The sequence below is a fragment of the Gallus gallus genome, chromosome 4 (assembly GCF_016699485.2).
Source record: "Gallus gallus isolate bGalGal1 chromosome 4, bGalGal1.mat.broiler.GRCg7b, whole genome shotgun sequence".
In the NCBI taxonomy this organism is placed as follows: Eukaryota; Metazoa; Chordata; class Aves; order Galliformes; family Phasianidae; genus Gallus; species Gallus gallus.
This window is the reverse complement of record NC_052535.1, coordinates 53797559-53815589: the sequence shown is the minus strand read 5'-3', so window position 1 is coordinate 53815589 and position 18031 is coordinate 53797559. Positions and strand designations below refer to the sequence as shown.

At 35.1% G+C, this 18031-nt stretch overlaps 1 protein-coding gene across 2 annotated transcripts in view; it reads right to left on the bottom strand.

Moving 5' to 3' along the window:
• Positions 1-18031, bottom strand: part of PRDM5 (PR/SET domain 5) — an 84482-nt gene that overhangs the window by 11810 nt on the left and 54641 nt on the right. For both annotated transcript variants that reach the window (XM_420628.8, XM_004941229.5), the window contains exon 14: positions 7582-7667. In XM_420628.8, coding sequence (XP_420628.3) covers positions 7582-7667 — 86 coding nt within the window. The remainder of the gene's footprint in view (positions 1-7581; positions 7668-18031) is intronic.

Genomic DNA, 18031 nt, shown 5'->3' with positions numbered 1-18031 from the left:
TTGGTAATCAACTAATTCAGCTAGAATCTCTGGAAATTCAGAAGCTAAGTCACTCTGAACAACATCGGAAAAGCAGAGGTGTAACCTGCTGTAGAATTTAGGACAGAGACAGACACTGACTTCTGGAAGTTTTATCTAAAGGTCATCTTAAGCATTCAGGGAAGTTTAAGACATAAATGTTTTATATTTCACATGTGCCATTCTTTGTATGCTTTAAATCTTTTGCTAACACCAGTAACAGCCTATTTTATTCATTACTGATTATTAATGTTGATGTGTCCCTCAAACTACACTCAGAAGCTCTATGGAGAATTGGGGTGACATCTACTAAAAATGGTGACCAGAACAGGTACCATTTTGGTCAACAGTCCCATCTGAAATGGAGCTGAAGACACAGAACTACAAGAGCCTGGAAAGAGTCCAACCTAAGGTAGCCTGCACAGTGTTGATGACACATACCTGTAAGCAACTAAAACTGCAAGGTGAGCTGTGGGCAACAGCAAATGTCTGCCAAAACTAAAACAGAACAGCAAGGAATAAGAAGACACAGAGAACCTGAGGGATCCTTCTGCTTGGTCTAGAAACCCCTCAACAGATAGTGTCAGATCATGCTGAGAGAGACAGGCCAAGTGGGTAGCTCTTTATAAGAAGACCTGTTAGACAGCAGCTGTGTTAACAGACAGTTAAGCCTCAGCAAATTCCAGTGGCAATATACAGTTTTTTCTATATAGAGAAAGAGCGATAGGTAGTTTCACTATCAATGAAGTGGTGACATGTAATGTAACACTCAATTCTTTTAAAAAGATCAGCTTTCATCTTCATTGAAGGGTAGGAAATTGAGAAATAGTGCAGTATGAAAGACAGTAATGTGTCTACTGAAACAAGGGTGGCTTATGTAGTTACACTTCAGCCCTTACAACAAACCATTAAGCTGATTAATGTCAGGAAAAAACCATCAGTGACACTTTCTTCTAGGTCATCACCACTAGCAACACGTCCCCTGTTGAGAAGAGAGGCTAAGTCACTTCAGATCACAGATGGTGCAAGTTAATGGAGTCCAGTTTTGTATGTAAGTGTGAAAAATGTGAAAGAACTAACAAGATGCTCTCTCAGTAATTGGAGGGGGTTTGGAAGTCATAGCAAGCAGATCTCCCACAGACAAAGGCCCACTTAAACTATTAGACTTGCATTAAATTACTGAAGAAATGTTGACACAGGAAGACAAAGGCTGATGAGAATTTATAACTCTCCAGAAGTAGTAGGGCTTTGAATCTTATAATGATTAAAGCTCAATAAACAAGAGAAAGTTGGACAGTTAATAAATCACTTTAGAAATACACACTTCCTCCACTGAGAAGTAAAATTCTTCTAAAAATATTTCCAATGGCTACAGCAGGCACAGTAATCTTCTTGTTGAAATGATAGTGAAATGCTCCTGGCAAATTTAAACAAAAATTTTTGTTAGGAAAGTTCTCTATTACTTCAGTTTTGGGGTTTTTGAAAAAAATTCTGCAATCTTCTAAAGACAGCTGAAGTGAACATAAAAGCATGCATCTTCATTTAAATGCCTGTCAGAAGTAAAAAGCTGTATTTCTTCAAAAACTGTACTATTTGCACTTAGTTGGACTTTACTATACCATTAACATCTTTCTTTTCACAGGAGTTCTGCCTATTTGCTATCTACAATTAATTGTGAAGTTTTACTTTTTTTTTTTTTTCTTCCCAGCTTTTTTTTAAACCACTGAAGCCATTTCTGCCCTAAGATTTAGAGAAAGAGGGGATTCTTTGACCAGCCATGATGAGAAACAAACAGATGCTGATCTGCTCTTGGAAGAATAACAATATCAACACCAAAGATATGTTCTCCCTCTACCAGGGAAAAAGGTCATTAGTCAACATTACTTTTTTTTTTTCTTTTTTTTTTTTTCTTTTGGAAAGTGTGAAATTATAGTTGCATTGGGATTCAATCTTCCTATATTCTCTATACAAACAGAGATGTTGTAGGCAAAGAAAAACACAGCACTGGCGAAGCCATCATCATCAGGCACAGATGTTTGGAACTCATTCATGTGACACCAGTGGGGAAATATAGAGAAAATATAATAATTCAAAAAATTCAAAATTCAATCAACAGTTCATATATTATTTCATTAGACAGTCTTGCTCATAGAAGACTATATTTAGTGCCCAAAGCTTTTTTTCTTTTTTTCTTCCCTTTTGTGGGGGTAGAGAACAATGACAACACACACAATAACATGGTATGTTATTTCTAGATCACCTTTTTAGGGGGGGGAGCAGCATCCATCCCGCTGTACGTGAATATCAGGTTCACTATCACATGAGGAATCTGAACATCTATAAGTCTATGGGTCCTGATAAGATGCACTTCAGAGTCCTGAGGGAACTTGGCTGACAGAGTCACCGAGGCACTCTTGATGATATTTGAAAAGTCATGGCAGTCAGGTGAAGTCCCATTTTTAAGAAGAGTAGAAGGACAACCCAGTAAGTGATTAACTTCTAAGTATATCTTTACACTGAATCCACTCGTATGATTGCAGCCTATACAGATATATTCATTCAAGCTTCAGTAAGAGTAATTCTCTCAACCATCACTGAAAAATTAATTGTGGAACTGTGGAATTCAAGAGTTGACTTTAAAATCATAGAAATATATGGAATTACTGAGCCAGGAATTGAATTTTATGATCAACCCTTGCAGGTTCCTTTCAGCTTGGGATATACTATGATTCTCTGTATCCAGAAATACACAACATAAATTGCTATCTACAGTCCAGTTCCATTTAATGTCTGTGTATGTGTGAAAAAGCTGGTCCATGTATTTCACGTGTGGAAAAGTTAGTGGCAAAATTACAAAAAAAAAATGCTTACCACCTGATTTGTTCATTTCTTACATCCCTGAACTTTTTAAAAACACAGTTCAACATTTATACATTTTTTTGAATAGTAGGAACCTATGCATAAAGGAAATTTATCTAAGAATACACTGTAATTTCTCTATTTTTCAACTATTAACTGGGAAACGTATGAGGAGGATTAAAGGCAACAGCCTTTCAACCATCAGAAATCAGATTTTTAAGCAAACTACAGAAGTCAGATCTATCGGTTACATATTACAAGTATAAATGTGAAATATTCTAGCCAAACAATGAAAAAGCATTTGGGAATGACTTCTATACTACCTGTATACATCACTGTCATGTATTTAACTGAAACAATGTAATAAGTTTATATTTTCAGAAGTACTGAAAATATCAATTTGACACAACAGTAATTCTGGAAAACTATCAACTATTAAATTTCCAAACATTAACAATTGCACTGCAGTATTTTCTCCCTGTTTTAGTTTAGGCAACATAATATTGTGCCTAGTACTGAATAGAGCCTTAGGGAAAAGCTAAACTTTACAGCAAAGGGTAGATGCATATTTCCTCAATACAGGATATAGTTTATAAATTTACTTCATTAAGAAAGTCACTGAGTTCCTCATTTATGTTTTCTTAGGCTGTTATACTTCTTAAGAAGAAAATCAAACAAATCAGGCACATCTGCTTTTAAAGAAGCAAATCAGCACTCCAGTGAAATTTTAATATTAGATGCTTAGTATTTTCTTCTCCTTATATCGTCAGTAGGAATTTTGGCTTACCCTCCCTGCTTATTCTAGAGTTCGAGCTGACACCTGTGGCCACCCAGGTTGTACCAAGTTTAGCAGCTGTCAGACCTTAACTTTCTAAAATGATTTTTCCAGCAGCCTTCCCTGATTCACAGGATCAGGCTTGGCATTTTATCCCACTGGTAAAACATATCTAAATTTAAATTGTTAAATGTCATGTTATTACATTTAAGCTACTTCATAATTTTTTCTGGCCAAAAGACTTTTTTTTTTTTTTCAGAATATCTAGAAGAAAAGCTCTTGAGGAAAGGTGCTACAATTAAGCTTATTCCATGTTGCTAGGTATAGCTGATAAAAAAAATACTTCAGGATTTACACAACTTGCTGTTTTTTCTTGAAATAATTATTTTTAAGAAGGCATGCAAGAATATACTTCAAAATAAAATTAATGCACAGGAAAGAATAAAAAATGGAATAGCCATTATCTTTAAAATCCTTTGTCTTCAAAAGCCAACACATAAAACATCTCTAGAAAGATATTTCAAGTATGACTTCCTGGCTTTTCTTGTTCTTAGAACTGATAGAAATAAACATTGGCAGACACATTACATTTCTTATTACCTAATCTTTAATTTAGTCTTTATTTAAATGGCTTAGGATCCCAGAATGAATCATAGAGAATTAATATCACACTGAGAAGATTCTGCACCGTTATTTCTGCACGGGTATAATCTTTCTTCACTGGGAAAGCTCTTACACAGCATCTACTTTAGTCTTTACATTCAGATCAGGTGTTTGCTTTTAAGGCATACACCCCAAATGTTGCCTTTTACTGTCCTTTGGTGTTCACATGTGAAATGTTTTGGATTGCATGACTCCTATTCCTTTCAGAAAATAATTAAACCAGAAGATGCATACCAGGGGGTATTGCTGCACCGAAGGACTAGACTACACAAAATCCTCAGCAAAATCCTTGAAGCGCATACAATATGAACATGAGGTCCTCAGGCTCAATTGTTTCACCTTACATAACTGCTACTGCACAATACTACTTGCTACCACAGATGCAGCCTCTGAGTTCCAGAATGAAGAACACCTCCACAAACACTCCAAGCACCTGAGAGAAGCTACAATGCGATTGAGTGTACTTGCTTCTAAAGGGACTTGCATGAGTAGCTCAGAATTTTCACTTCAGTCTATGTTTGGTTAAAGATCTGAGATGCTCAAAACTAGCAACTGGCTTATAATTATTAAATACAAATTTGTAAAGATATCAGCCTTGTAAAGGAAACAATCTTTCTAAGTCTTGATCACATCTACAAAACTAGAGTGAAGTGATAATGGGCAAGAATGCTGGAGAATTACCATCTCTCCTATAGCAGTGAACGTACACCTGATTCAGAAAAATGAAATTTGGGAATAAATTAATATAAAATGCAATTTATACATATATTAGCTTCTCCGTGAAGCTTCATAGAAAAAGTAACATATAAAAAACATGACAGCAAAAAGAAGCATAACATGATTCTTTAGGATTCATTTTGTGGTTTTGCCTGCATATTTTTAATCATCTAGTGAAGATTTCCAGTCATCTGCTTAGAACACTTACATATAGGAAAAAAAGAAAAGAAAATTGAAATATAAACTGCACATAGATGATCACCATAGCCTAAGTATATGGAAACACTCAAATCACATTTGGCATGAACTAAGCTGTACAGAATATCTCATTCTTTCCTTCTGTAAGGATACTGTAACAGCACATTTTTCAATACATTTAAAATCAGATTTTATTACCCTCTTAGTGCAATAAAATTTCTGTTTTTCTGATTATAACATCTACACACATTAGGAAAAAATCTCCACTCTGTAAAAGTTGTTTTCTAACTCTTCCCTTTCCTATTACCTAAATAATAAGCAGTGGTCGAATTGTTCTTCCATCATTGTTAAGTAGTTTAAATTATTTTCTTTTCCCTCCTATTCTCACATCAATGTAAGTTCTCAGTTTGCCTTTCAGTTCTATTTAATGGAAGCATTTTGGAGCCAGATGGTAAATTTCAAGGATTTTAATTTTTAATTTTTTCTGCAAAACGTGACAACATATGGGAATACGTGTAAGCAATAAATTATGTAAAAAGAGATAGTAGCAAGTAACTAAAAGCCAACAATAAAAGAGCAAATTCCCTACTAATGTGTATAATTATGCATCAAAGTATAGCTAAGGGCAAGAAACATCCTACAAAAGTACACTCAGCTGAAGAGCAACTCTATTCAGTGCTCCATTCAGCTCAATTTGAAATAACTTCTGAAATACTTTGATGCATATACAACGATCAGAAAAATATAGAATTATCAAGAAAAAGCACAACTTTCCTCCACTGAAACACTTCATTTGCTAAGACAGTAGGATTTGCGGCTCTGTTAAAAGTAAACACTCCTCAGTTTATTTAAAATTTTGAAGCAATGAAGATAATGTTTGTAAAGCTCTCTAGCTTCACTCAGAAGCATGCATTTTGAAGAAAGAAAGTATCATCTGTTGCAAAATATTACTTTCAACAGAGATGCACCATTAGAAGCTTTAAATGCCCATTCTTACTCTTTTTTTCTTTTCCTCTATTTTTCTGTACAGGATGGTGGTGGTTTTGAGGTGGTTTGTTTTTTTTGTTTATTGGTTTGGGGTTGGTTTTGTTGGAGTGTTGGTTTTTCCGTTTTTACTCAAACTATTTAAGAAATTAGGAAAAAAATAAGCATTTATTATGACATAGAAGGTTTTATTTACTGCTCCTCCCATTCACAGTACCATATGTGGTAATGAAATTTCTCCTTAGGAAGAAATAATAATATGAGACAGTAATAATAGAGAAGGTTTCACTGCAATTCTTAAAGTGATTCAACAGTTGAAAAGAGGGAGAAACAATAAACAACATGGAACTAGTCTGTTCTCAATGAAACACCAGGAACCTATACCATTAGCCACAACTTTACGTAAGTCCTCCAGTTAATGCCCTGAAGACCTGGGTAAAATGCAAGAAAATAAAATATGCAGCATTGATACTATCTTCATGTACTCAAAAAGCTATTCTGAGGGCAGATTTGCATATGGGAACCACAAAATTCACTTCCACTCCCCTCCCCTCATATCCTAACAGATAACGAAGTTGATTGGTTTGGCCTCCAGGCAGCCTTGATTTCCATAAGCAGCAACAGCTCCCAAGGAATTACCAGTAAAAGCTAGATTTTTTTTTACTTTTTTTTTTTCTTATAGCTGAAGGGACAGCTAGAGGCAGTTAACACAGAGACTGTTAGACACGCTTAACATTGCCTGAGATCACCCTTTGCTATGGGAATTCACATCTGGCTGTTTTAGGACAGCTCTGCATCTCTTTGCTAAAAAGGAAAGGAAGGCTGAGTATTGCTGCAGTTTCACCTCACCTCTGAGCAACCTGATCTAGCTGTAGATGTGCCTGCTTGCTGCAAGGGAATTGGATCAGATTATCTTTAATGGTCCCTTCCAAGTCAAATGATTCTATGAATCTTTCCAGCTTAATGTTTGTCATCCATTAATAAACTACAGCCTCTACAAAACTCACAGTGACTGGTTTTTATGGAAACTATAAGAATCAAAGTACTGGATGGTGAAGCCTTTCTAGTATTGCTTTCTAAGGTAACAATCACAAATATTAGTTTATAAATAGCCACAGATTACAAGAAGAAAATCAAACTGTTATTATTTTAATAGAAGACAGTGAACACAGGAAAAACAGAAGGCCACTAAGGGAGTCAGAATTTAACAGTTAATGATTTAAATCTTTGCTTCTCATTTGGGTAAGCATGAAATACCTTGGTCAGTATAGCCTTACTTCTGTGTAAACAGGAGATATTTACTTTTCCCTACATGTGATTTATAAATAATTCTCAAATAACCACCAAAGCAAGTAAGCTACACTTACCCTTGTGTGGGTGCGAATATGCATCTTCAGTCCATCATTCTTGCTGAAAGCTTTGTCACAGTAAGGACACTGGTAAGGACGCTCACCTGAAAATAAGGAAAGCATCAGAATCCACAAGTATGGCCTCAGTACACGAAGGCCTTGCACCATGGTTATTTCACAAACCAAGGCACTGTTTTGTCTGACCTTGTTTTTGCAATTCAAACAAAAAGAAAGATAAGCATCTGCAAAATTATAAATTAAGGTCCACCTGGGCAAGATGCAGGACTGGTTCAAAATATTACTCTCCATTGCTTAGTTTTGTCATAACAAGATTCTGTTATGCAGAGAGAAACAAGCAAACAAATCAATAAAACATCAAAAAAAAAACCTATAGCCTTCAACCAAACCACATTCTGCAAGTGGTGACTTTCTGGGAGGTAGAATCTAATTTAAGTATGAAATACACTCTTTTTTAATGCTACACCTAAACTATCCCATAAACTACTTACTATTTTTCCGTGAAAGTTTCTGCAATTTTTCCTGCCGCAGTTTGTAACCAAAACAGAAGCAGAACGTTCTTTGCATTTCCCTTCCAGTTCTGTTATCTTAAAGGTATTTAGTTTAATGCTCCAGAGTCGATTAGCAATGATTTAGCTGATTTTCCCAAACCCAGTGTAATGTGGATACAAAGGTATTCAGAATCACGCAATTAAAAGATTCTAAGATAGTTCAATAGTATGTAAGAAATTTTAAGGCTCTGTAATTTCTCAAAGATCTTTTAATTTTGAATTCTTTAGCCTATATACTGGAATCTCACTCTATCACCTCCTCTTTCCTACAAGGATGTTTTTAAAGACACAGTTCAACATATCAAGATACAATAACTTGTTCTAGTAACACATTTGAATCTGCTCTACACAATCATAATGAAGATGCAACAAACCTTTATGTGAAAATACAGGTGAAGTAAAGCTTGTTCTACCAAGCCAATGCAAAGAGTTCTGCTCTAGAAAGAACTTTTGCATATATAAAGAAAATTAACATAGTTCAAATGTCTGATGAACACTTATTAACACTCAATCACAATTAAAAAACCTCAGACATCTTTCATTGATTATCCAATGAAAAGAGTTTAAGAGAATGGCAGTAAGAGAGATTAGCATTTAAAGTTCCACATGTCCCTTCTAACACTGATATTAATCTTTCCTTGAGAAGTGAAGCCTCATCCCTTTTCTCATCTTTTCCCCACATTAGATGTTCCTCCTTGGTTATTCAGAGCGAAAATAAAGGATGTACTCTCTCCTCTGAACAAATGTAAAAGGATCATAAGAATTATATAATGGAGATACCTTACAGAAACAGCTCTTCAGAAGGCCCAGTTGTGAACATAGTAAAGCGGATCAATAGTCAACAGTGTACTTAAAATCTCCATATAGCCACAGGGTATCCAGAGATTTGAGGACAGCTGAGATTAGACAATTATTTAAGTAAGGGGATACAAAATCTTTTGTAAAATATTCTGTAATTTTCTCTTTTCTTGCTGTTCAGACAACTCTCAATGAGAGCAGCAAACCTCTGTAGTGAGATAACTGTGAAATAGAAATATTTTTTCTCTTTGTCAGTAAGCAGTTACGTGAATTTGCATTTTCTTAAAAATAATTGCTGTCTCATAGTTGTGTTTTCATTGAGTAGTTTGAAATACGACTCTCTCTCATGACCCTTGATGTCTTTAATCCATGCCTCTGTCTTTCAAACTGTCCAACAGTTGTCAGTGTTCCAATATTTAATTCAGCAGACATTTTTATGGTTTAGGGCTTTTGGATGTAGAAGTTAAAGCTTTCAACGATTTGTAAGTAGATGAGTAGTCACAGGTAGGAGTTGCACCTCTCCTCCCTCACTCTGCCTATCCCCAAGTTACTTTTAATAGAAATCATTTTACATTCAAGAGATAGTTTTGAGATTGTCTGAAACTCAATAAACAGATAAACAGCATTCTCCAGAAACTAACCATGGAAATCATATCTGATTTTGTAAAGCCTTAAGAGCTTTCAGCAGATGCCAGTAGAGGGCACCAGCATGACTTCATATCAACTTTTTACACCTGGAAAAGATCAACTTCAAGCAGCTATTATGTACTGTAAGTTTTCAAAAACCTCTACTGTTCCAGAAATTGAGTATACCAAATAACAAAGACTATGAGCTCTGGCTTGGCATTTGGTAACACCCTATTTTTCTAAATTACACAAACAACTTCTCACACATTTGTGTCACTAATAATTGTTAGAAGAACAACTTAAATGATGATCCCAAATAAATTTACTGTTGCTTTTATTTTACTTCGTTTAAATTACTCTTTGTAGCCTGTAAGTTCAATGCCCTATATATATATATATATATATATGTGCATTTGTAATTACATAATCAACAGTTTCCTTTGTGTACGTACATCTTTTATATGTATAACTTATGTTCTATCTCATAGAGTTTTAGGATTTTACAAGATGAATGCTGGGTCACTTAAGATAAATCAGTGCATGCAACAGCCAAGTTTTCTTGAATGTCTCCAGGGTCAGGGCAGTACCATACCTCTGGGCAACCTGCTCCAGTGCCTCACTATCCTTACTGTAAAAAACTTCTTCCTTATATTCAGTCTAAATCTCCCGTTTTAGTTTGAAACCGTTCCCCTTGTCTTATCACAACAGGCCCTCCTAAAGAGTCTGTCCCATTCCTTCTTATAGCTCCCTTTTAGATACTGAAAGACCACTCACAGGTCTCCCCTGGACCTTCTCCTCTCCAGGCTGAAAAGCTCCAGCTGTCTCAGCCTGTCCTCATAGGAGTGGTGTTCCACCCCTTGAACCATTTTTGTGGCCCTCTCCTGGACATGAAGGTAAGTTTTCAAAAGCAGTGTTACCTCACCACGTGAGGGTTTGTTTGGGTTTTATTTTGTTTTAAATTTTGCTTATTAAATATATTGATAACATACAGAAAAAAAATCTTCAACATTTGAGTATACTACCATGAACTAATCTTGAAAGTTCACATTTGGAAAGTACGTGAAGAAGGTCCCCCTTCTATGCAGTTGTTCACAAGTCTGCCATTAAACAGCAACCGAGAATATGATCTGCATTTAATCAGGCTTTCTTTTATACTACAATATCAAAATCCACTAGGCATATTAAATACAGCTTGTTCAGTCAACATGCCCAGAAGTAATGTAAGCGTAACAATAACTAAGAACAACTTATATCAAAATAGCAAAGCATTCAAGTAAGATGGAAGTAATAAATGCTTTGACTACTGTCGAGTTACAGCCGGCTGTCACGTTCGCGCTACCCAAGAACAAACTGCTCAACACATTAAGGGCACTTCTGTACAAATAACCCCAAATAAATAATCCTTAGATAAATTGCAGTGGATTTAATATAATTCAAAGTCTAGACATTCTACTTCCAGATTTTGTATGAATAAAAACAAAGCTTTTAACATAATAAAAATAAATTTAACCCTAATACATGGATTATGAAAAACAATTCCACGACGGAAAACCATGTGGGATTTTGATTTGAAAAGATGCCATGACAGAATTGGTATCTTTTTTTTTATTATTTTTTTTCTCCCTGAAGTGTGTACATCCCTACCCTGTGATAATAATAATATCCACTGGACACCAATATGTCATAAAAATAGGATCTTTCATTCCAGTTCAACTTGAGACAGTTTTCTATGAGCTGTTTGCAATCAAAGGTGCTATGAGGCAATACTTTGAATGAGTTGAAAACTCAGATTTTCCAAACTCAGATAAGTCAGCAAGTAAAACAATTAAGAGACAAAACCAAACACTTATTTCAGAGGCCAAAGCAATACATTTAATAAAGAGTTGAAGACATAGTAGATCAAATGAGTCCAATATGCTGCTATTTCTAAACCGTAGTTTGCAACTTATTACAAAATCAGGTAGAAACCTGATTGAGAAAAAAAACAAAACAAAACAACAAAAAGATTTGAAACAATGATCTCAACTAAGATGGATCAAACTTTACAGGTGATGAACACATTCATATCAAATGAGACAGGGCTATTGTAATTTACAAACGTGTAATAGAGAAATAGTCCTAATCTGAAAACTATAATAAAAGCCTGAAGATACCAACAAAATGAGAGAATTAGGGGCATAAAAAAAAAAAAAAAAAAAGGACAACAGCATGCAAACATACACATTCAATGAACTATTACATTTTTTGGAAGCAATCTATCAAACCATGTATGATCATTCATTCTGTTTAATTTTGAGTCATGTTTACTGTCCCCATTCCCATGTAGGTAGGTCACTGCTATGAAATTCTCAATTGCATACATTATCCTTCATTGACAAATTTCTGTCTTTATGTCTTCATTGAAACTGCTGTACTCAGGGATAAGAACTATGGAATGAATGTATCACGTTGTTTGTTTTTTTTTTAATTTTAAAAACAACAAAAAAAACATTTTAATATTTTATACTGGCATTCAACACCACCAATCTTAGTCAACACTCACTAACATTAGAAAATGATTGCACTGAGCATCAGACCAAGTGCACTGTATGCAACTTAAAAGTCTGCTTTCTTTAGGAGGTTAACAGACAAATGGCAATGCAGTCTATTAGAATCTTTTGCAGAAACTTTACAATCTTCTAAACATTGCTCCTTTTCAGATGTGGAATAGCAAGGACTAAAAGAAGATTTATAAAAATAAAAATCTGCTTTTTTTTTTTTAAATGTCAATATTCCAGGCTAAAATATAACCCCAATTAAACACCTTACTTAAGGCTGAGGTAGGTGAGAGAGGGAAAAGGGAGAATCCACCATCACCCAACTTTCGTAGAAAAAAACAGTTCACCTGGGGAAGAATTTGGAGGCAAAGGGGCCATCTGGATCACACATGCAACACTTCATACCAGGTGATCAACAGGGCAGCCCAGAAAGAGAACTGCAAAAGGGCTTTTTTAGTCAGAGATAATCTGTGGTGATGACAGCATTCAACAGCAAGTAAGGATGGGCAAAAGGTTAACAGATACAACAAAATTATAATCTGTGACATATGCTTAAGAAAATTATCTGTACATACAGAGCACTTGACGACTTTGCATATCTATCCTTAGCTGCTGTTTCTCTGTATATGAAGTTTCCATCAAATAAAGAGGGAAGGTTGTGTCCTTAACCACAGAGAGGATCAGTTATTGCATTGTATACACAGAGAGATAAACCTAAAATGCACAGAACTTAATTTTTTTCAAATGACATTAATTTCATTAAGAACTAAGATTAAGCTAAATATGAACTCAAGAAACAAAGTGACTTTGAGAGAAAGTAGAAAAATGCCAGAAAAATTATTAGAGTGAAGATTAAATACTTACACTTTCAGAAAATATTCAGAAAATTAAATCACCTTTGTGCTGTCAAATGGCTTTTGAGAAGATAAACACTTCCTCAAAATAATAAATCTCCTCTTGTGTAGAGGTGGCTGTTTTCTAGATACAGAAAAGTATTTTTGAAAGTGTTGAATAGTCTTAAAAGTTATGGTCTTTTAATGCTTAAGCTCTCTTAAGGAATTTTTATAGTTCTAACCAAGGGCTGTAGGAATGGAAAATAACGGTGCAGTAACCAAGAAGCAGGGCCAACTGCAGCAGCTAGCTGCTATTTACAAGCCTCACCACTAATCTGGACTAGTCAATGCACACGGTGATCTGGCTAATACAAAATTCTGGCCTGCATGATTTTCAGCCATTAAACTTAACATTCAAAATAAGCACTAGAGAAGTACAAAAGTACCCACACAGGAGTAGCTTTCACATGCCAAGAACTAAATAACTTCATGATCTTAAAGATAAAATACTTGTGGACGTCAGCTGAGACAAGACCCAGAAACACCAAAACACCTGTAATTCTACACTCAGTCAGATAAAGAAAGGGACTGGATTCTTTGACTGGTCTGAAGAGAACAGTTCTGTGCAGGCTGCTATTATTGCTTGAGAGAAGCAGAAAAACAGTACTTGGGTATGGGGTGATTAGAGAAATTTCTTCACATTTGAGAAACATGCAAACTTTGCAGACTCTGTAAACAAAAGGTCAAACAAAAAATTGTTTTTCTTCTTTGATGATTAATAACACTAAGTCTATGTACTTCTGAATGCCTTCTAGCCAAGCTCCAGTACTTGTGTATTTTGTAGGCACGAGGGAGAATTAGAATTTCTTTTATGTGATTCAATCAAATACATTTTCCAGTCACTAGCAATGCCACATTTAATAAGGAATAAAGAAAAAAGCACACACAAATTTAATGCTCTCCTAAAATAAAACCAGATTGCTTTAACAAATTTGTTTTTTAGTACTCTTTCTTGTAAGTACTTTTTTTCTTTGAGGCACAGCGGCGATGTTTTCACTGTTGAGAAAGCTTGATACGAAGTTCCGGATTTACTCAGAGAATTCAGATTTGACTATAGGTCTAACTATGGCTAAATATTTGACCTATCTGGCTCATCATGTTTATTATATAATTGAGGTTTCAGCTGTTTGTAACTAAATAAATCATTAGGATTAGTAAAGAACTTTACCAAATATAAGGTTATTATCCTTGCTCCTAAATATACCTGTGTTACCTGCAGAGAGACAATGAGATATGAACTACCAATATTAATTACTTACACTCTTACCACTCTTAGTGGTATAAGGATTCTTAATCACAAACAAAAACCATATACCATTACTTTAAAGAATAAAGCAGTCTGATTATTTGCATCTGTCAGCAGATGTAAGCAATTTGGTTTCACTGTGAATGCAGCATTAACATCTATGACTTCAGGTCAACAAAATCTTTTCAAGTGTATCAGGTGGTATAATTCATTTGATCTAAAGATGTCACTACCATTCAGATAATCTTTCTTTTAGAAGAACATTTCTTCATTCATGAAGACAAGAAGAAGCTGACAGCTGCATGAAACTTAGCAGGTACTTTTAAAGATTTAACTGTTGTCTGGAGATAAATAGGACTATGATGTATAAACTGAAAGGCTTAGAAATGCAGAATCCTTACCTTTGAGGCCTTCTGCAAGCTTCTTGTTAAATTCAGTAGATAAAAGAGAGATCATCTATAAGTTACTGAATAGAAACAACCTATCTGCAGACATTTGCAAGCTGTTTGCTGACTAGATACAGATGCATTTTTTCAAATACTTGATTCAGATATGAGAGGAAGCTCCTTCAATCTCCTCTTCTATCTTTTTATGTTTTAATGTGAGAAATTATATATAACTTAATGGCATTTTACCTGACAGTTTGCTATAATGATGATCCTAGCTGTACATCTTTTCTTATGTATAAATAGTTGCCTGCTTAGCTATTAAAATTTTGGAGACATACTTTATGCAAGAACACACAGTAGACATAAAGTACTTGGACTCTATTTTCCTCAAATATTCCTCAAAAATTTTCAGAGGTGGATGAATTACTGTTAATAAGCAAAAATTTTGCTTTTAATTCCATAATTAACATTTGGTATGGTTACTCAGGAATTTTGACATGCAAAATTTGGACCTAGACTGTTATACAGTTGTACATTAAACGTGATTTGAAATATGCTCACATGTCTAGTTAATCAAATTGCAGAAGTGTGACAACAATGGTAAAGTTAGGACTATTGCATCACACTGTCAGTGCAGAGCAAGACATATCCCAAGGACAAATAAGCACCTAAAGTTATAAGTGACACTTATGATAAGATGTCTTAATGATCTTCTAAAATAGTTTTTATTATGGAGATGGAAATTTTAGAAAGTAAGCTTAGCTGTGTTGACACAAAGGACAGCGAAGTTGAAGGCCTACATGATTTTTGATGCTTTCATGTAAATTTGTGGTATCACCTTTAATTCATGTACATGGAAATTAATTTCCAAACAACCACCTCAACTCTTAAAAAACAAAGCTGCTTTTTTCAAATATCAGAGAATATTACATGGAAGAATGACACGTCAAGTAACTTTAAAATGGCATAGAATGAAAACATGAATCCTTTTAGAAAACATTTAGGACACGTGAAGTCATAATCTTACTCTCTTAACAGACTTTGAATAAATATTATGGAAAAAAACCCTAAACAAACAGAATAAGGCTACATAGCCTCCAGTTTTAACCTATGTTTTCATACTCATGCATTTTCTGAAATACATGTACGATCATCATTTATCCCCCACTAGTCCCCGCGTAACGGAATAGGAAAAATATATCATGGAAAGAACAGTTGCAGTTTAAATAGATTCAGTTATCTTTGATCAAAACTAAATGAACCTGCAAATATTAACTACTTTACCGCAACTTTCATTGTTCCACAACTTGATGTGCTACATCCCAAAGATGGAAGGAATTAGGATACAACTAATGAGGTAATGATCAGTACTGGTATCAGGCAGATTAAATGCATGTATACAAATAGCATACACACACACACAAATACATATATACACACACAGAGACACACACGTAAGACAGCAATTAACAGATTTTAATACCTATGTGAAAGGCAACTGCAAAACTGCAGAAACCACAGCCAGTAACTGAAAGCTGCTTGAAACTTTAAGCATGTAATTAACCTCCCAGCCCACAGCCTTCTAGCCCAAGGAGCAGTCCATTGAATTTTTTCTACAACTTATGAACAAGCCAAGGAATTTACATCACAGTCAGAGGATTCTTTTGCTGAATTAACCCCATCTCCCTCTGACCCTAAGAAGCCATAAACCAACAGGATACAGCAGAGGGAGAATGTGCTATAGTGTTTCAGCTGACCTACAGAGAGCTGTCTCTGTCATTCCAAGGCTGGAAACCCAGATGATGAATTACAGAGCAAAATGCTTGGTTCAGATGCAAACATCAACCACTTCCCTCTACACATGCACATGCAGACGTGTTCACTCACCCCAAACCATCTCAGTTTCTGCAAAAGGCCAAGTACTGTTAGGGCTCATTTACAGAGTCTTATTCTGAGATAAAAGAGGGAAGAAAAATGCTTATTGAAGAAGCACGCATCCATCTTCGAGTAACAGTATTTAAGAACGTGTGTTGTGTATTGAATAAAAGCTTGTCTTTTTGTACATAGATTATTAAGTACGACAAAAGTATAAGTCCAAAGCAGAATGAGCAGGATTTCAAAGAATCTTAGCTCGAACAGCTCTAATAAATAAATAAATAAATAAGACATGATACACAACCCTTTTTAAAAGACTTCAACCTAGTTTTACTTAGTAAACACAGAACAAAGCCTCTTATATAAAGTAGCTAATAAAGTCTAGCTGACCACATGTACAGCAAATGCGATAATACAAATATCTGCACTAGGACCTCAACACTAATCTCTAAGACATGAAGCTCTTTGCAGTCTTTACACTTACAATGTACTGCTCAGCTGTACTGAGAACTTATCCCCAGCTGAAGGCTTTTTCACAAAGACAAATAATCTCTTGCAAATGGAGAGTGGCTGACTGTTTCACTTCTAACTCAGAATGAAAAGTGATACTTTGAAGTCTGACTAGAAAAAGAAGCCCACAGTTTCGAATTGATTAATTTAAAACCAATAAATTTAACAGATACCAAGAGCATGAAGTACTCAACACAGTGACATTTCAAAACCAAATACTCCACTGAATGTAATAAGTTTGTGGCTCTTCTCTGGTGAAATGAAGACTTTTCAGAAAAAGCCTGACAAGTCATCAAAGATTTTCACAATACTGTGAACTTTATTACTAAAAGCCTTCAAATGAGTATTTTCTTCGTACTGTTTCCAGATAATATTAATCTCCTTTACCAACTACCCTGACTTTCTTTTGAAATGATGCAAGATATCCTTCAGAAAGCTGTGCTTCACTCAGATCCCCTGAATACAGCACAGTTTTTTCACACTAAAAAGCAATTTTCTTTGGTAATCACCAAAGCATATTGTCTGCATACATTATGATCTCAAACAAGTTAGCTGAAGTCTTCAGTCACAGGACAAGTCAAAACCTCCCCTCCTGAAGTGAAACACAAATCTACAGAGGCATTTTCTCACCAACTTTAGTATAAAGTGCTGCACTGTATAACTATTTTTTTAACCACTGGGAAGTCAAAACGTAGAGGCAATATCCTCCTGCTCCCTTTTTTCTACCTTTCATCATAATAACCATGAAACGATCAGGAGCTGTATGAGAATGACATCAAAATGTATATATGTGAAACATGTATCAGTTGGTACTTAGAGTGAAGGATGCAAAAAACAAATCCCTCTATCAAAAATCCCACTGGTATCACTGCAGGAACTGGACTGGAAGAGGAAAGGATCAGTTGCAGGTCATTATAAATGAATCCAGCAAGATATTTAATTTGTAACTCTCTTTAAAAGGAGTACTTCAAGCTTTTTATATAGGGGACTTGAAAGTTTTCTTCAGCTTTTTCTACAGTGAGAT